Source organism: Culex quinquefasciatus, chromosome 2 (assembly GCF_015732765.1).
Source record: "Culex quinquefasciatus strain JHB chromosome 2, VPISU_Cqui_1.0_pri_paternal, whole genome shotgun sequence".
In the NCBI taxonomy this organism is placed as follows: Eukaryota; Metazoa; Arthropoda; class Insecta; order Diptera; family Culicidae; genus Culex; species Culex quinquefasciatus.
Genome location: NC_051862.1, coordinates 796,264 through 816,458, shown reverse-complemented (window position 1 = coordinate 816,458; position 20,195 = coordinate 796,264). Strand labels below are relative to the sequence as shown.

The following is a 20,195-nucleotide window of genomic DNA, read 5'->3' as shown; positions in this document are numbered from 1 at the left end:
ATTTCATAAACGTCCGATGCACCGGGAAGGCAAAGCAGAAATTTATGGTTTTGATTTCCTCAAATTCAAGCAATTTTTTATATAAAATATCGATTGTTTTGATGTTAACAGCTTATTTGAGACTTAAAAAATGCCATTCACTGACATTTCAGTCCAAATTTGTGCGATTCATGAGCAAAAACGAGTGTCCGGAATTCGAAGCAAAAGTGTCCGGATTTCGAATCAGCTTTTATCAGTGTCCGGGATTCGAAGCACAACAAGTCATTTTAATTTACAAATTCTAATGAAAAATTGTTAGAAAAGACATATTTTGCATGCATTCTCTTAAAACTGACTGTTAATACTACATCCTGATGATATTTCTTCATATCCAACTTATTACATGATTTTTTGTCAGCTATAACAAAAATGATATGCTACTAAGTGTCCGGATTTCGAATCATGACGTTATTGGTTTTGAAATAAAAATGGGAAATCATGAAAAATCAAATATAACATTGAGGTCATTTTATTTAACATTTAAAAGGAAGGTATCACATTTGCATGAGGTAGTTTTTACGCGAGTTTTAAGTTCTTTACTTCGTAATGTTCCAAAATCCACTTCTGCCTCATATCTTCGTCAATACATTCACTCATTCTAAGCTCATTTCCATCCCACTCCAAACAACGCTCATAATACACGTGCTTAAAATGTCCAGCTTTTTCCTCAAAAACCCACATCTGATTTCCTTTCTGCTTATGACACCGAATCATCTCTAACTTCTTTGAATCAAAGTCCATACAGTGATCCTCCCGTGTTATCTCTCCATCAGCCGTAAAGAACCACAACTGGTGCCCTCCGAGTCCGTGACACCCGATGACCGAAAGCTTCGTTGGCCAATCCAGACAGCCCCCTCCGATGCGAAACTGCCCGCGACCTATCGCTTTGCTCGGGTCGAACTGCTCCGGGAAGACCGTCTCCATGTACCACCGGAATGGTCGACAGTTCAGCCGCGCTCGAAGCTTCTTCCTCGAGGACACGTCCCCAAAGTCACCCCGGTTCTTGCGCCCTCCGAACGAATCGTAGTAGTACTCAGCGTACTCGTCCAGCCACACCTCGGCCAGCCGGACCGTGTTCCGTTTGACGGCGTTGAAGCCGCCGGGAGAGGACTGGAAGCGTTGTTGGTGGGGTAAATTTTCGAGATTGTGGAATTTTGATGACATTGCTTACCGCCAGGTAGGGATGACCTCGCTTCTGGATGTGAGCAACGCGAGAACATGGGACGATCTTCATGGAACCGCCGCACATCCACGTCTTGAAGGACAGCTCCATATTTTCAGCTCCGTACGTCTGGAACCCCTCGTCATACCACCCCAAGTGTTCAAAGAACGTCCGGTTAATTGTGAACAGACCACCGGCCATCACCGGAGTATCAAACGGGGCGACCGGATTTTCCGGCTTGACCTTCTTCTCCGCTCGCGATTTCCACTGGAAGTTGACGGTCCAGTCGAACGAGCCAAAGTAGAGTTGCGAGTTTTGCGCGTTCAGTTCCATCGTTTCTTCGTGAATCCAGTCAATCGACGGGATTGCGATCGTCTGAGGATCAGCGGCCACCACATCCAGCTGGGCCTCAAGCCATCCAACAATAACCTCGCAATGGGCATCGAGGAAGGTCACTATTTCCGCGGTGGCACTTTTTGCGCCCAAGATCCTGGCCCGGATCAGTCCCAGACGTTCACTGGCGCGAAGAATCCGAACCTTCTCGAACGGCCGGAAGTAGTCATCGAGTTGCGTTTTGAGGTGTGCCAACGAGGAGAAGTCATCCACCAGGATAATCTCCTTAACAAGCTCCGGTGGGGAACGAGCCAGGACCGAGTGCACCGTCCGGACCAGAACCGACCACGCCTCGTCGAAGAATACGACCACAATCGAGGCCGGTGGTAATTCCGGCCGGAAACGGCCCGGTTGCTTGCACCACTCGTCGCGGATGTCCGGCAGTCGGCGAAACACGGACACCAGGTCGGACGCGTACTGATTCAGCCCTTGCAGAGCCCAGCCGTCGTTGATTTGGCGTCGAATAGCCTTATCGATGTCAGTGGCAAGCACGACTGGGGCGCCCATATCCCCGGGGGGAGTCCGATTTCCTTCTATTAATCCTGGTTCCGAGTTCATTCCCACATAATGGTGCCATTTCGCACTGTGATGAACCAATTCCAGTGGATCAGTTTTGCTGTACAAATGAGCGTATAAAATTGTTATGAGCAGCAAAACTATAACGCCAAAGAAGAATATTTTAGCGGAAAATACGGATCGTGGCACCGCCTGGAAAAACTAATCAAAATTAATCAAATAAAACGTACAATTTTATCATCAAAAACTAACCCGCATTCTTTCAGCTGGCACTGGAGAAGTGCGATACCGGTACGATCACAGCAAGCATTGCATCGCGACTGATAAGCAGGGGCGCTTGCTGAATCAACTGGAAATTTAATCGTGGCACTGTGTGCTTGCTTCGCTAGAAATTGTGGTATATTTTTTGACCTTTAATCAGATGAATATTTAGAAATGTATCAATTTGTTAAATAACAAAAAAACGTATTATTCCTGAAAAAATATTTTTGAAAAGCTCAGGTAATTTCTTGCCAGTTTCTCTGTAAGACTTTGAGAATTGGACAATAAGCCTCACACAGAAATCGAATTGGGTTAATATATTCCGGGACATAAGATAAGACAATAAATATAATAATTAAATCAAAAAAAGTTCTTAAACCTTTTCCAGCACATAAAAAAAAATGTTGCCTGATTAGTCCGTAATTTTCAACAGACGATATTTGTAAAAAAAATGATCTATTCAACAAAAATAATTTCATAAAGACCAAATTTTGTAAAAGTAGTTTATGCAGCAAGTTTCAAAAAGAAGATTTTTTCAACACGAGTCGTACATTTATCAATATTTTGCAAAGAGTTGCTAACAACAAAATATTGAAAATGTTACTTTTGGATACTAGTATTGATAAGTTCTACTTTTCAGCACTGGTATTGAAATGTATTAATTCTTCATTCTGTTAGGCCTTTTCGATTCCCCAGAAGGACAGGAAAAGTTGACAGTTGTACAGCGGCATTGCAAAAATTACCATTTATTCGATGTTTTTAAATACATATTAGGGTACCAAAAATTACATGTTATGAGCCACAAAGACAAATGGACTAACATTTTTTTAAATATTATTTTTTATGTGGTTTTTTTTACTGAAAAAGTAGTTATTTTCTTTGTAAAAACGAATTAGCTTGAAAAAAAATTATACAATTTTTTGAAAATTGCACCGTTTTCGAATTAAAGCCAAGAGTTTGAGAAACAAAAACCATAAAATTTTCAATTTAAAGAAAGTGCCCACTTGTGGACCGGTGGTGTAGTGTTTAGCGTGATAGCCTCTCACCCCAGTTAGGCCTGGGTTCAATCCCAGACGGTGGCATTTTTTTGACGAAATTTGCCTGATCGCGCCTTCTATTGGATGGGGAAGTGAAACGTCGGTCCTTTGTGTAAAAGAGGTTATAACCTTCGGACGCTTAGAAATGAGCAAAAACTTGCAACAAAAACCACAACAGACCCGGGGGTCGTAAAAGTGGATTGCTTTGCTTTTTTTTGCCTACTTGTGATAAGGTGTTTTTTCATAGCTGAATAAAATCCTATAAATTCTAAGAAACAGTGAAGATTATTTTATTCGTTCCTGCAATACAGCCACTTAAATATAAAGAAACATAAAGAGAATCGCAATTCAAACTTATTTTTTTTTTATATTAATTATGGTAAATTTTTTTTATATTAATTATGGTAACGTTTGGTTTTCTCAACATAACTCTAAACCGTTGTATAGAATAGGTTGACCAAAAAAAAACGTGAACAATTTAAAAAAGACATGCACGTATAATTGAATTTAAACAAACTTTTTTTTTCCTTCAAATTCTATCGCTTTTCATTGCAACACCTACCATAGATAACATCAGTCATCAGAGCGTTCTGTCGGGGTGTGCACACACTCGTTTGTTATCTGGTTTGTCACCATCGATCATAACTGGACTGTGGTGTTGGATTTTGCTGTTATGTTTACGTCAAACAGCTGCCAACGAGTGTGAAAAGAGATAGAAAGGGCCGCTGTGTGGAGAGTGGAAAAAAGATGCGACAAAACATAACGATTTCAGTTGTTTCCTAAAAGTAAGGTTTTGTATAAATTTACGGTCGGATTTCTCAACTAAACGAGTAAAACACTTGTTTCTAGGTTTTTCAATCAACATACACCGAATATTGGATGTGTGTGGAATAAAGACTTTTACTGTTTCATTTAATATTCGCAACATTTGTGTCTCTCTCCAGGTTCATAATCCCGCCATTTAAGATCCATCTATTTGCTTATGAATGTATTTGTATTTTTCTTTTGTTTTATTTCAGTATAGAATAATGTCACTTTAGGGAATGGTAATAATCGATATAATCGGCTTCATGACTTGCTCTGTGTCGTCTTTTGGTTTGTAAATAAGGTCATTCAACAATTATCCATCATCTCATGTTTTTTTTTTTTGAAATTCACACTTAGATTTGTCACTGATGTTTTCTGGTTTCTCATTGAGGAGCTGACTTTGTTTGATTAATACTTTTGTTTTTCTGTATATTTTATATCATGCCACAATTTGTTTTGGTTTTGGTTAAGATTACTTAAAAGGACATTGATCTCATTTCTTGCTGCCGATAAAACATCAACGAGTAACTCTGGTTGGCACATAAACGACACAGTCGGAGGAGGCTACGCTTTTTTTGGTTTTGTTCTTGGGGCGAAACAACAGATAGCATACTTGGATGGTTATCGATAGACATAGAAAACAAACATCTTTTTTAAACTTTTGCGTTTCATTCCAGCAAGTGCAAGCTGTGTTAGGTTGGATGATTTTTGTTTTAAGCTATCACGCAAGGGAACAATAAATGCGATTTTCCTGCTTGGTTTTACTAGCTATTTTTTCGGTACGGCCCCATTGTCCAGCATTGTTTCGTCGTCACCCAGCGGGCAAAGGATGTACCCACCCACTCCCACGGGAGACGAACTCGAGTGTAAAATTAAGTGTTGAGTTTACAGATAAGTAAGTTGTTTTTTTTTTTTTGTTATCTTTTTTGATATCTTGCTTTTGATTGTAGTGCGTGGTCCATGAAGTTTTGATCCCCGTTTTTGTCGCCAAATTTCCTCTGCTGACGTGTTTGTGTGTGTGTGAAACATAGTCTGTTTCCACAGAAACCCTCAACCAAACAAATTCACTCAATGCCTACTGCGATTGTGATGATGGTGATGATGCTGTTTGATGTCCGAAATTGATATTTCAATGTCCTTTCTCGTGTTTGTGTTATAGAATAACTGTTTTACTACTTTTTTTTTTTTCATTAGATGAATAAAGTGCACATTAGTTTTAAACAGGAGATTTAAACCCTTTTCAGAAACTGTACGATTTGATAACGAATTTTACTACTTCTTTTCTGTTTGCACAGGACAGCCATCGGTTTCGAGGAGGATAACATGTCTTCTTCACTCTGATTAGTACAACAATATGATTTTGTTTTGCTTCTTTTTGTTTTGCTAGTGTAATGATGCTACGCTTTGCTGCTGCTGCTGCTCGTGAGTCTTACCCGGTTTTTGTTAGTATATTCTGAACACTTTATTTTTCGTAAGGGTTTTGTGTTTTACTTTGTGTACTGTTAAATTTGTTTAAAATTGTAATCTTTGTCGTATATTTTGCGCTCAGTGAAAGTTGATGTTATAACATGCTTCATAAATACTGTACGATAAAATTGTAAACTTGTCATATTTAGAATTATTGGATCTCGGGAAGCTTTGAGCGATCTCTTTTGAATAATGTAGATTGATTGCCGATCGATAGTAAAGTCTTTCACCGAAAGCCTCCCGTTCTTTATATTTTTTTGTGAATATATGAAACATGACACCATACAAAGTGGAAAATATTGCCTCTCTTTGAATACTAGAGAATTATGTGTGTTTTATTAAATGTGATGTTAAATAAGGGGACGTGAAATGATGCTGATTTATTCAATCCAGCTCATTGATTGGAAAACATCTAGCATATACTTTGAATAATAATTTTACGATTTGAATCATGAAATGTGCACAATACCAACACGAGGAAATAAATGTATCGCGAAATGCGTGTTTTTGAGCAATCTCCATTGCTTTGGGAAATTCCCAGTCAGCGCCAACTTTGATGTGTGCGCGACGCCTACTTAGAAGCTTTTGCCGATTTCGAGCAGCTTTTTGCGCCGGCTGTCGCGCCTCTTGTGCTTGTCGATCTTTTCGCGGTTGCGTCGTTCCGCCGACGGGCAGATGGCATCCGGTGAGCTGTCCACCTTCTTCAGCACGATCCGGAAGGTGAAGGTATGCTTGGGTGAGGCGCTGGCCGCCCGTCGTGGCGACGGTGGCTCGAACTCACTCCCACTGGACGTGTCCAGGTGGGTCGACGAAAGACGAGCTGGGCGAGGTTCGAAGATTGAGGCACAGCGTTTGTCGGTACAGAGGAAGCGCGAGGAAGATTCGTTGGAGAACTTGCGTGGAGGCAGTGGAAAGTGATGCTTGCCCTCTCGTTCCGAGTACGGGCTGCGTACTTCACAGTGGGGCATCGATTCGAAAATCGAGTCGTAGCTGTCCCGTGAACTAAAGTTCGATGAGGTCTGAGTCGAGAGTGGAGATTTGGCACGGTGTGGCGCTGAGTAGTGAGTCTTCATACCGGCCTTGCCGGTGGGAGTGTGATAATCGCGGTTTCTACCCGGTTCCGAGATCTGCTTGCGAGCCTTTGGAATTACGGTGAACGCACTGCGCGGGCTGGTCGGTTGATAGCCTTCCGCGAGATCAAAGTGCGTCTCCAGCGAAGACTTGCGGCCTTCCGGGTACGACCGTTGAAAGGTGTCCGCGTCAACGAGTTCGATCGAGGATTTCCGTATGTCGTACGGTGAGATTTTATCATCTTTTGCTGAAGTTCGTTGAGAGTTGTCCAGCTCTACCAGCTCGAAGCTAGAGTTTTGATCCTCGTAGCTAGTCGAATGGTACCGGCTGATGTCGAAGCTGGTGTCCATCGACGAGTGACGATCACTGACGCTACTCTCACCGCGACGATCCGTCGTATCGACCAGCTCGAAACTGTCCCCACCGGAATCCAGCCGGCTGTGGTGAGTTCCTTCGTGATCGGTATCGCTCAAACTTCGGAGGTTTTCCAGGTACGGCGAGCGTGGAGGATCAAACGATGCCCTACGCGAAGGTGGCTCAATCTCGAACGTTGGACACTGAATCGTCTCCGAGTCCTTGCGTGCATCTTCAGCGGCTTCGTCGATCGGTTCCTGCCGCGTAAACAGTGCCTCCAACGATTTCTTGATCTCGCTGACGGGTGTGATCTTCAGTCTGCCATCGTCGGCATCTCCACTATCTTGCGAACTTCGAGGACTCTCTTCTTCTTTGATTTGATCGTGTTTTATGTACGAATCACCTACCTTTTCAAAGTGCACGTTCTCCAGTTCAAATCTTTCGTCCTGCTGTTGACTTCCTGACGATTCCAACTTCCCGCCATCGCTGCTCTCAATGTCGCTTATTTCATCTCCGCTTGACTTTTTGTCCCGCTTTTCGGTGCTAAACTTCCGCAACGATTTAAGCGACATCTTGGATCCGACGCTCTTCAGCTTCAACGAGGACATGATCGGCTCAAAGCCAATTTCCGACATTTGCTTCGTGATGGCGTTGCGACCGGCGCAACTTGATGAAGCTTGAATGCTGGAGAAGGTGCTCTGCCGTAGCAAAGGAGCTCCCGTGGCGGACTCGGCCCTCGAGAAGGCGGCCGCAAACTTGCTCGTCCTCGTGGTGACCTTCTTCGAGGGCTTCCGTACGAATGCTAGAATTTCTCGCATCACACTAGTTTTTCCTTCTTCTCTTGTGTCCCTGTGGCCGAGCCTGAGCCAGCAGAACCAGGCGTTGTGGCCCCGTGGGAGGAGGTAGACATCGGTACGAGCGGTACCTCCGGTTTCAGCGGAGAACGTTCCGAGGCTTTGTGCTGGGATTCCATCGATTTCTGTACGATGTCGTACGTCTCCGATGGGTTCGAGATGGTAATCGGTGGAATGCTGGTGTGAGTTGTCGGACTAGTGCGAGTCGAACGATCGCCGTAGAAACTGCTGCCGTACCGCGACTGGAACCCAATTGGGCTTCTGCTGCGTTCCGGTGGCAAGTGGGTCGTAGGACTACGACGATCCTGAGCTGAGTGACTGCTGAGGGAGTTGGGACTGAAACGATCATTCTGACTCTGCAGCATGTTGGAATACTCGGTCTGGAGGTTGAATCCGAGCGGACTGCGTCGATCGGATGGACTGGCCAAACCTGACGGGGATCGGAATCCGGACGGGGACCGTAATCCCGAGGGTGACCGCAATCCCGAGGGTGATCGCAGCCCCGACGGACTCCGTCTACCGGACAGGGACATTGCCGTCGGTGATCGACGGTCCAGGTGAACCTGGAAACTTTGAGTGTACATTTGGTCGGTGATGAGAAGGTTTGGGCTTTTCCGTCCCTGGGGACTTCGGTCATTCAGCATACCAATTGGGCTGCGTCGGCCCTGGTTGAGATTCAACGACGCACCAAGACTGCTCTTGCGCCGATGTGACGATCTGAGCGTTCCCTGCCGTGACAGGGCTGGACTTTTCTGAGAACTGATCGAACTACGGTGCTCGAGATGAGCCGAGGTACTTCCCGGTGATTTTGGGATGTGTTGTTGAATCTGCTGCTGAAGCGTTGTTACGGGACTCTTGCGTTGATCGGCATTAAAGTTCCACGGTGTGGATGAACCGTGGCTCTTGCGTTCCGATGGACTACGTCGGGTTCGGAAACTCTGGGATTTGGCCTTGCGGATCTTTGGGAGTGATTTCGAGTGATGGTGATGGTGGTGGGATTTGGATGACTCTGGAGTTGGAGAGGAGGGGCCGTTTAGCCTTTGTTAGTTGCTATGAGGTGGTCCACTAGCTGGATCACTGCTGCCGCTAGAACTAAGCGTAGTATTGGAACCGTACGGATCCAACGAACTTTGTACGGACATTGAACGACCATGCGACTGACGTGCCCTCCTTACTCGACTGGAGTTGGGGGAGAGCTTTCCGGGGTCCACACTTGTTGGGTCTGCCTGCAACAAAGGTAACAACTGAGAACTGACGGTCCCCAAAACAACCCCCCACCCAATCATCACCCACCTGAAAGGCCAACGCATTCATAATGATTGAGTACGGAACGATCCCCAGCGGATGAACCTCCCGCATCAGCACATTGGCGGGAATCTTGTGGAACTGTATAAACTCCAGAAAGTTCCCAATCACCTCCTTGAGCGGATCCGAGTTGGAGTCACAGTACTTCTTGCTCCACATGAGTGCCGCCTGGAACTTGGTGAACTCATCCGCGCGCAGATCCTCACGGGCCAAGATCAACCTTACCACGTGCTGCGGCAGCAGCGTGAAACTGCCCAAGTTCAGCACCTCATTGCCGTGCTCGTCGACAAACTCCAGCACCTTCTGCACCAGACTCTTGGTGCACTTGTACTGGATGTACCGCTCGGCCGAAGCCAACAGGGCGCACACGGTGTCCACGTTGATGCAGCACTGGACAAAGCCACCGCAGGCACGGCGCAACTCCTCCAGCCCGTAGTAATCGGCCGCGTTCATGACGCCCAGCAGCGTCCGCGGCTGCAGCGTGACACAGCCCGTGTGGATGTACTCGATGAGCTGGCGGAACACGTCCGGCTCGAACTCTTCGATGATCAGCGTCTGGTGCTGCTGGCCGGCCGGCTGGGGATGAGAAGTTCGTTAGAAAATGGGTGACTATTTTGAGTTGGAGGTTGAACTAGAATGCATCATTAGCTAGACTCTCAAAACTTTGACACAGTGAATCTAAGTTGATCTTTTCATATCTATTGAGTGCGATACAAGAGGTAGAATGGTAGCACAATTTGGTAGAAGAGATTTGTATGGTTTTGCTCGCAGTGCAGTCTCAGGTGCAAGCTGTGATATAGCTGGAAAAAGGTTCAGTCAGTAGCAGTTTTCTGATAGATTTAGTTGCTGTTAGTAAGAGACTAATAAGATAAATTGATAAAGCTAACAGAAGGATAATTAAGGCATGCAAATAATCTACTTATCAACTATACGTGTCTCTTACTGCTGTTCGTGACTGTAAATCAAAAGAATATTCAGTGATTCACAGCATTTTTTAATTCGGGAAGCTCGTTTATGGATTTTTTTAGTAAATATTTTATAGGAATATTCTTTTCAAAACATTGATCAATACATTTTGTAAAAAAATTCAACTACGGAGCTAAAGATGTTTAGATTTGAAATGAAAACATGCCAAAACACGACAAATTTAATGTTTATGTTTGCAACTTTAACTTGAAATCGACAGGAATAGGTCTGCAAAAAGATACTTCATGCATTTTTTGAAACTTTTTGCTAAAACGAGATGCAATTTACTCTAGAGAAGGTAGTACAGACGGAGAAGGAGGAAAACTTTGGATTCTTTCAAGGAGAGATTTGCATGTTTTTGGTGGAAAAGTCCGTTTACCTCGGCAATAGGCGCCAACTGTTGATTGAAGCCGCTGCGCTATTTAGTGGTGATATTTTGATTTTTGTTTGATGGAAAATGGGTTGATTTATGATTGATTTGGATTCGATAACAATGGAAGTAGTTTTGATTTGGTAGCGCCAAAAAGAAAAAAAACAGGGACGGGAAAATTACAAAGATATACTTTGAACGGAACATTTACGACACGGAATATTTGTTAATTTTATGAGTTATGTACAAGTGTTTTTTTTCTGTCTTGATTTTGGATGTAAGTAAATCTTTTTTTTATTTCAACGGAATGCTGACTTGGAAGCTGGTATTTTTGTATTAAACGAACAAAAGGTATTTACAAAAGCAAGTGTGATTAAAGCTGCATGAACTGAGCTATCTAATTGGATTGAATATAGGTTTTTGAACGGCTTAGTCAAAACTAGCAAAAGGGCTGGTATTTTTAGGGTCAACCGTTCTACCAGAACTCTACTGATTAATTATGGTAAAAGTTGAATAGAAAAGCTTGATTCGAATTGACCAGTAACTGTTCAAAGAGTGGTCTTGTGTATAGTTTGGCTCAGTAGGCTGTGCGACTAGTGCGCTCGAACACTCACCTGTTGGGCTGCATTCTGCAGGTTCAGCAGTGGTTCCGACGAGCGTTTCAGAAACAGCCGCAGTTTGTTCTCCCTGGGAGGAGGTTCTTTCTTGCGCTGCGGTGACGGAGCCTGGTAGAGCATTTTCTGGAAAACGCGTGATCTGGCGGCCAGGACGGCCTTCACGGCGCACACCGGCTCGCGCGTTTCCCCCACCAGGAAGGTCACGTCGCACAGTTCCGGCATCGACGCCAGAAACTTCATATCCTCCGCCAGGCCGGACTTGTTCTCGAACGTCGACAGGTCCGGCTCGGCGTCAGCCATGCCAGAAAGTGGCAACACTTCAGGCATAGCTGTTATTTCTATTGCTGTTTGGGTGAAGAAAAAGGAAAAGAAAATCACTTTAATATTTCAGCTATGTGGTTGAGCGCGCTAGCACGACCCAACAGTTTTCCATCTAAGTGAACAATAATTGATTTAAATTGCCATGCTCGAGAAGAATCTCCTCTCAAGCGTCGAACGAGTATCTTCCGGTCTAGAAGCATGAAGTAGGCGTTGGACGAAAGCTCTTTCTTCCCGTTTCATGCATTCTAAATGAGGTGGGACAAACACACACACACGCACAGCAACGAGAATACAACATCCCATTATAATATCATTACTGTTTCGCATCGCAGTGTGCGATGACGAGCCACTCTCGTGTCGATGGTGATGAAAACAAAAACAAACCTGTTGCAATCTTAGTAGCTTTTCTGTAAACGGCTGCTCAGGAAAAATGGGTGAAGAGAGGTGATGGTGGTGGTGTTGATGGAAATGTTGTTTTGGATTCTGTTTTGGTTTGGTCGGGAAATCTTATCACGCTTTCCACGCGGGAGAGAACGACCAACCCGCGCTCTCTTTTACTCTCCGCGGCTCTCACTCCCGCTCCAGCCCAGAGCGAGAGGAAACCAAGTGTTGCTTCCACTCACACTGCTAACGCAAGAGGAAGCTTTTCCCCACGCACACACACACGCACGCACAGCCTACTGCTCCAGCGGATGGCGACCAGGAAAATTTTCACTTTTTCCACCTGGATCACTTTGATGAAGATTTGAGCCTGAAAATTGATGAAAACGATTATTTTTTCGATTCAAAGTTTAAGGATTATTGAAAACAGTGGAATAAGCTGAGGAAAAGTGAGACAAGTTTCACAGCAAAGACGCTACGCCTTATGGAAAATTCACTCCCTAATTTCACAAGATTTTTTCACTTGATGAAAATTCATCTTAGCACGCAAAATTTCACCTTTTCCTAACAAATATCACATCACGTGATACATTTCTAACAGTTGAAGCAAGAAAAATCAACCACCAAGCAGGAAAAAACCTCAAAATCAAGCTCAAATTTTCCTCACTTTTCCCAGCCCCAAAATGGCAAGAAAATGAAGGTTTTACCTTGGCCAAGCAAAGCTCCGTGTGAACAGCTCGATGGTGATAAGAGAACTGATGACCAGTTGAGGCTCGCAAGGTCCCACTTCATAAAAGACTTGCGAGAAGTGTTTCAGAGCGCATGTTCTCCCATTTTCAAGGATATTCCCGCTCTGTTGTCACGCTGTCACGCTGTTATCGATAGGTCCATGTGACCGCGGCTCGATTCGAGCAGGTTGAGCAGGAGGCAAGGGCCAACTGATAAGACAGTTTCACATTAGGTACGCCTGCTTGGATGTCACGCGGAAGAGTGAAATGTCGGTTGCAGATTTCGCTTTGTTGGATAAGATTTGCGTCAGCAGTTTTTCTTGCTCGACGAAGCACGTGTTGGTAGACTCAAAGGCTTAAGATGACAGTTTCCTTGAAAAAGGAAACTTACGTTTTGATTAATTTACATAATGCTCAGCTTGACCTTTGCTAATGACGTACAGTATATTGCCAAATCCGCAAGGGATTAAAAGTGTCCAAGCCTTGCTTCGATTACGTGAACGGGAGTTAATTCAAGTTCGACCATGTTCCGAACAAGAACCCTTTTTTGGTCACTTTCATTACTGTTAGTTACATCTGCAAAGAGTTGCATAGAGTGTAAACAAAGGAACTTCATTGTTGAGCTTAAACCATGTCAAGTTATTCCAGGCCACGTAGAACAGATTCTAATTCAAAAATCTTCCAAACAAGAACTCATCTCAGTATCGCCAGGTTCAAGTGATAACCCACCAGAAGACATTCAAGATTTTTTATCATTTTTCGGTTACGTTGCAACAAGAAAATCATGCGCTCAGAACCGGATGAGCAAACGTTTAATATTCATCGACAACTTGCTGCTCTTCACGACAAGGATCGCTTGTGAAGATGACTTCATAACCCTTCATTTCATAGCTCAACGAACTCTCGGAATCCGCTGCGTCAGCATTGCCTTCGAAAGCTCGTTCACCGTCGGTTGGCAGTACCTGAACATGTCCAACGGGGCGTTTTTCCACCCAAATCAAGTGTACCAACTGATCTTTCAGGAAAGTTTCTACTTTTCGCTGAGTCGCCGTAACAAATCGCAAAATAACGGAAGTTACTTCCTGTTTGAAGCTTCCAACCGTCTGGGCAAATCCCAGGATCGTTCGTGTCGTTCACAGTGCCTACTGCGACTGGAGCAATTCATCGGACATGTGGGCGCGTTCTACTCCAAAGACAGAACCAATCGAACCAAGCAGGTCGAGACTGGCCACCTGATCGCAGTAGGCTTTATTTGCATGGCGGTTGCTGCTTTGGTGTTTGTTAAACTTTTTTCAATGGTCAGGATTGCTGGGGAAGACGAGTGATGTTCTTTATCGCATTCTATTTGATTAAAAATGAAAGCTTAAAACATTGTCTTGATCGTACATTTTGTGCTGAATTCTCAATGAAATTCTCAATGAATAAAATGTATCCTAACCACCAGATGTCACCAGATATCTAGCTTTCTTCGAAATAACCTAAAAATCAGAGCTGAAACAACCAAGACGACCGAATAAAAATCATTACTTTGTAAAATTTGCCCAAAATTTGCCTTGGAAATACAGCAGCACATTGTCCGGATAAAATTTAGAATTTAAACAATGCTGAACTTAGAGTATATCATTGAAAACTTAATTATTACCGACCCCCAGGTGTTTTGTAATCTCTACTGCAAGTTTCTGTTCGAACCTAAGAGCACCCAAACCTCTTTCTACTCCAAGAAACCTCCCACCACCTTTGGATCGCGAGTCCAACCGCCGCCAGTGATTCCACCGAAGCAGGCATAATTATTACCGAATTGGCTCCTAATTTTTCCCATTTTTCGGTCGTCTTTGTTCTTTCAGCTTTGATTTTTGGGTTGTTTCAAAAATAGATGAAAACCTGAAAAAATCGTTTGGAAACTGTTTTGCCGTTGGCAGTTCTCTGAAAATGTAATAAAATTTTTTCATTCAAGCCAGATTAAGTCATTTTATTGTTGCAGTATTTATGTGAGTGCATCCAAATAAAAAAAAAAAAAGTTAATCAAAGGTTGATATGATGTCATTGCCTTAACATTGTCACAGTATAGATTGGAAAACATTTTTGTGAACTGCGTCATGACGTCAAAGTATGGTTTCACTATTTTCTGAGCAAATCCCTCATTTGAAGTATTTAGATCATTTATCGTAGAGTAGTACGGGGCAAAAGTACGCACGGTGCAAAGGTATGCAACGTTCTTTTTGATACTTGTTTTTTACCTAAAAAGCTCATATTCGGGGTTTGACTTGTAAAGTGAAAAAAAAAGTTTGAGTAAGTTATTAACGCGAAGACTTCCATAATTGTCTTGATTTTCCGTTCAAAGATATAAATTTGGCGTCGCTATCAACATTTTGACATAATTCCTTCAACAAGTTGTTTAAAATACTGCCCTACCTATGCTGATTCCTTTTGGTAACGATTATCCCATTCCTTGTAAAGTTATGGAAATCGTCATTAATCAATGATTGTCAACTAGGACGTCAATGATTGTATCAAAAAATTCTATAAATTTTTAAACGCATTTAATTTAGATCGAAAATTCTTTCAGTGGCTTGAAGAACTCAACACCCGGCACATGCTGATTCCTTTTTTTTTTTTTCGTCAAATTGAATTTAATACAGAATACTTTATAGTGATGATTAATTTTCTTCGAAAATGATCATTGGCTTCACTTTAAGAATAGTTACTTTTTTGACAATTTTGATCTAGTATTTGAAATTTTCAAAATAAGGTTTACAAAACTTCAGGTTCACGAAATCTTTGAAACCGTTTAACTAGTGTTTAGCCTAGTCAATTGTTTTTCTAAACATTAAAGAATTTTTGATATTCCCTTCTGATTGTGTCACGTTCCCCAGAGTGAACCGTTCCCCAGAAAACTATTCCTCAGAATGTACCGTTCCCCAGAAATATTTATCGTAATGATTTTTATTATTTATAAAATTTCCAAAAAATTCAAAAATTTCAAAACTTCCAAAAAAATTTAAAATTTTCATTTTTTTTCAAATTTCCTAAATTTCCAAAATTTTCAAAATTTTCAAAATTTTCAAAATTTTCAAAATTTTCAAAATTTTCAAAATTTTCAAAATTTTCAAAATTTTCAAAATTTTAAAAAATTTCAAATGTGGAAAATTTTAAAATGTTAAACATTTTCTAAATTTTCAAGATTTTTCAAACTGTTTCAAGAATCAAGAGTTGTTGTCAAAAAAAAAGAAGGAAAATTTCTTGGCATAGATAAAATTACTTTGTTCAATTTTTATATTTCATATGATATGGTACATTCTGGGGATTGGTTTTCTGGGGAATGTGACACAATCTTCCCCTCTTTTTTTACCATCTGTTTTCCTAAAAAGAAATGTGCGAGGCCAAAGTACGCACTAAAATTAATATACATTTTTGTATTTAAAAAAAATCAAACTCATTTGATAAGTATTGATTCAAAATCATTGAAAAATAGTACTTCTGCCAAAATCGGGCAAAATTTGAGACTAATGCAAAAATAGAATGATTTTTAACCCTAAAAATTAAACATAAGTTTTATAAGTACTACTTTGTTCAAGTAACCCACAGTACCATAAGATAATCTATATTTGGGGTACAAAACGACCCCCTTATGAAAACTAGATGAAAAATTAAGTGTTACACATAAAATAAGTGAAAATTACCTTCGCCCCGCTCTACTCTACTATTATCAGTCAAGGGAGTTTGCTAGTGACGTATAACGGTAAGCAATTTCACAAAAAAAGAATCCATGGCTTCAAGGTTTCTACTTCATTTTGATACAGAACTCACAATGGTTCAAACCATTTTTCTGCTCTCGTTACTGTGCTCATCATCGTTGTCCTTTCAAATGATTCTTCCGGATCGGCCAACAAGCGCGCAACTGATTCAGTGTCCTTCGCTATCTAACCAATACGAACGGATGGCAGGATCCCTTGCCCAGAGCCTGGAACCGCTTAAAGCCGTGGGTGACCAGAAAACAGAAAACGTTGACATTATATCCACTCTGATCGACACCCTGGAAAACGACACAAACATTCAAGTGTGGCTCAAAGTTCCGTCAATTTACACCAGAAACACGTTGATTATTTCCATTTCACTGGGGTGTGGTGCAACATTTGGCACCATTCACTTCGTCATGGATCTCAATGTAATTGCCAAGTGTATGAAAATGGCAATCGAAGAACCTTCGACCACCAAATGGAGGTTTCTTAATCCGGAAAATTGCTCTCTCCTTCACGGCAGTTATAGATACTACTTGTACGTGGTGAACTACAATTATGTTGCGTTTGAAAGTCGCAGCAAGATTTTCAACGAAGATGAGCCAGCTTATTTCATAACGTTTGCAGTGAATCAGACGCAGTCTTTGAAAAACAGTTGTCGACCAGATGAAGAGCAGCGTTTGCAAAAGTTTTTCTCAAAAATTAACGAATGCATTGTGACACAGGTGGAGAAACGTGATACTGAGAGTATAGTTATCATCGCGGTTGGAATAATACTGATGATTCCTGTTTGTGCAGTTTGCGTTACAAAAATTAAATTGCTGTGAAGATTTACGTGTTGAAATAAGCTTATAAAAACTTATCAACTGACCCAACGAACATTTTCAAACGTGCATAGTGATAATTGAAATGATTGGTAGTTTTTCTATATTTTATCCTGTTGAAAACAAAAGCATAATTTGCTAGAATTGTCTAGTCTGAAGTACACTTGCTCGGAAAAGTCCGATCAAAGCAAGAATAGTCTCCAAAGGGAATTTATCCACTAATTTCTAGTCTCGCTTTAATAATAAAATAAACCCCTTTTTACGGACTAGAACCAGCTATTTGATGACCGATGAGCATTTGACAGAAACAATTTGGATCATTTTATTGTGCGTGGCCAATTCAACCGCTCGTATAATCACGCTGGCGGCTGCCACGGAAACATAGTGCAATGTTCATCGATACCCGACAGCACCGCACGATTGCTTCAAATCGCTAACTTCAAAAACTAACTGCTTCCCAAGCTAACGTGAGAGATATGCTTTCGGTTGAGAATGAATTTTTATCATTCTTAATTTTATTCTCAAGCAACACAGTTTGTGCCAGTTTTTGGATCAACGAACCGTGTATAATCAGCAAAGACTTTAACGTTTTGACGACGAAGGTCGACTGTTTGGAAGCTTTCATCACGTTTCACTTTATAATCAAACCAGCTTGCATAATCATTGCAATCGAGGATTCGTTACACCCTGATCGCACAGGAGTCCAACCACCTGATGATTGTTGGAAGTCTCAAATCCAACAGTGTTGACGAGTGTTCTTCCCGATTCTTACTTACTGCTGGTTTTGAACAATTCTACCGAGCTGAGACAATGCACCTGCAATCCAGAAACCAAGAAGCTCATGTCTAATTTCTCGGAGATGTTGCGTGGGGGTACTTTCCACCAAATAAGAACGATCGAGCAGAAAATTGCAACGAAATCGTAAATTGATGTTGCTCTTGGATGCTTAATCGGTGTGATAATCTGCGTGTTATTATTTAGTAAACTCATTAATAATAGATGAAACTAGCTTGCGTTAGAATAATTAAATAAATATTGTCATCTAATAAAATAAATCTAAAACAAAATAAAACATATTTTTTCATCAACATCACCGAATTCGCCCAGCTTAAATATGGTTAAGTTCAGCATACAAGCGCTTGCACCATAACTTGCGTGCAAGTTGTAAAATTGTATGCTTCGTCAGATTCGCACGTAAGCAACTCAGCGCCTCCTTCGAACTCATTCGGTGGAAACGCATGGTACTTGATTGATTGATTGATTGTTTTTATTTGACAGAAAAAGCCAGCAAAGTGCTGACTGAAAAAACTGTTTCTTTTCAATGTGCAATACAATTGAAGTAGATTACATGTCATTGAAAATTAAATATAAATGTAACGACAAAGTTGATGCGGCTGGCTCAAGAACTCCATCGGCGTAGACCTTTTAGGGAGTTCGGTTTCTGGCGATCAGCGGCTGAAAATAAATAAAAGAAAACTACCAAGATAAATGTGTTCAAGATGGATACAAATACAAACGAGGGATTGGATCGGAGAATTAACTTAACAAAATAATTAAGCGAAAATATTAACGGATTTTAGAAGTTTTTCTATGATGTCAGGTCGGGACAAACACTGCTTTAGCTGATTTTTGAAGATATTTAAGGATGAACTTTTACCAAATCTATTGTTAAAATAATTATAAAGCTGAGCTCCATTGAAATTTATACTGCGCTCACCAGGTACTGTGGTTACGTTAGGATTATTCAATAGATCGTGATATCTTGTACCATATTGATGCTTAGAACGAACAAATTTAGTATTACTATGGGTTTTATTTTTTAAGCAAAGGTAAATTAAACAACAAACTTGAAAAACATATATTCCCCTGACAGGTAAAATATTATTCTTTACATACAAATCGACTGTGTGACTACGAATAGGAAGAATTAAGATGATTTTTAGGATTCTATTTTGAGCTACTTGAAGTTTATTGATAAGAAGACCACATGCATTACCAACAGCTGTTACATAGGAAAGTAAAGAGTTGAATAGTTTCGCATGTCTAGCTCCAAGGTTAAATAATTAAAGTGAAAATGCATATTGCCCGTGATTCAGAGCACCAACAAGATTATTATGCTTCAGTGGTTCAAAACCGAAATCTGTTGGACAAATAATCAGAAACATTACGGGCATCTTTTGGTATGGTGGACAATAGAGTGGTTCACATTTTAGGATGTTCAGAATTTTTATTTAAGCGGAATGACGAGATAGCGAGATAGGAAACATCATTCTGAGCAACTTTGCCCTAGGGCACAAAGCCCTATGTTCAAACGGGAAGTTTGCAAATGGCTATTTTTGTGATTTAGAATGAAAAAAAATAAGTTTTTCGGATTAATCAACTCAGGCTTACGTCGTAGCGAGTTAGTCTCTTCTAGTCACTTGTCAAAACACACATTTCTCTTCCAAGAGAACGAACTTTTAAGCGAAAGTTATCATCAAAATAAGAGGAAAAAGACGCCATTTTGAAATGTGAGTACATTTGCTCAAAATAAATACTGAAAGCCCGACCATGGTAATTTTAAGAACATTCACGCTGAAAAATTTTTTGTAGAATCAGCCTGTACGAGGTTTGAATCAACAAAATTTTTGTTGAATATAATTAACGCCGATTTTTTTTTTTTTTTTTAGGTGCCCACCCGCAGTTGCTACTCCGTTATTGACCAGGACCTCCAGAAGTTACATCCACGAGCCGTGGAAGATAAGTGGGTGCTATCTTTCCTCGCTTCGCAACTTCTCAAAGGCCCCTATCATGCTGATCAATACCGGCGCCGGCCACGACCAGTGGTAGGGTCACGGGAAGTGGATGGGAATGTTAGTCCGATACTTGAGTGATAGAGACCGCCCAATCGACTGCTTCTCCGACAAAGTATCACATGAGTTTTGAGGGGGTTAGTAGATGGGTATGAGGTCAGGATTCACGAGTGGCAGTGATGTGACCATGAGC

General features: G+C 41.6%; 2 protein-coding genes across 3 annotated transcripts; both read right to left on the bottom strand.

Annotated features, from left to right (window-relative positions):
• Positions 1 to 505: 505 nt before the first annotated feature.
• LOC6037188 (putative polypeptide N-acetylgalactosaminyltransferase 9) lies at positions 506 to 2,425 on the bottom strand. 2 transcript variants are annotated; one of them, XM_038254049.1, is made up of 3 exons: positions 2,363 to 2,425; positions 1,211 to 2,311; positions 506 to 1,149 (listed from the first exon to the last, which is right to left on the bottom strand). In XM_038254049.1, exons 1-3 carry the CDS (start codon positions 2,366 to 2,368, stop codon positions 556 to 558), a joined length of 1,701 nt encoding a protein of 566 aa, XP_038109977.1. In that variant the 5' UTR covers positions 2,369 to 2,425; the 3' UTR covers positions 506 to 555. The 2 variants fall into 2 exon arrangements, with proteins under 2 accessions (XP_038109977.1, XP_001847120.2); XM_001847068.2 differs by having other exon boundaries at positions 1,211 to 2,302.
• Positions 2,426 to 4,254: 1,829 nt separating this feature from the next.
• Positions 4,255 to 12,686, bottom strand: LOC6037193 (serine-enriched protein). The gene is given in 7 exon segments (XM_038254050.1): positions 4,255 to 8,075; positions 8,078 to 8,968; positions 9,137 to 9,187; positions 9,255 to 9,842; positions 11,217 to 11,563; positions 11,925 to 12,291; positions 12,629 to 12,686. Coding segments are annotated over 5 exon segments (3,678 nt in total). The 5' UTR covers positions 11,547 to 11,563; positions 11,925 to 12,291; positions 12,629 to 12,686; the 3' UTR covers positions 4,255 to 6,257.
• Between the last annotated feature and the right edge of the window lie 7,509 nt (positions 12,687 to 20,195).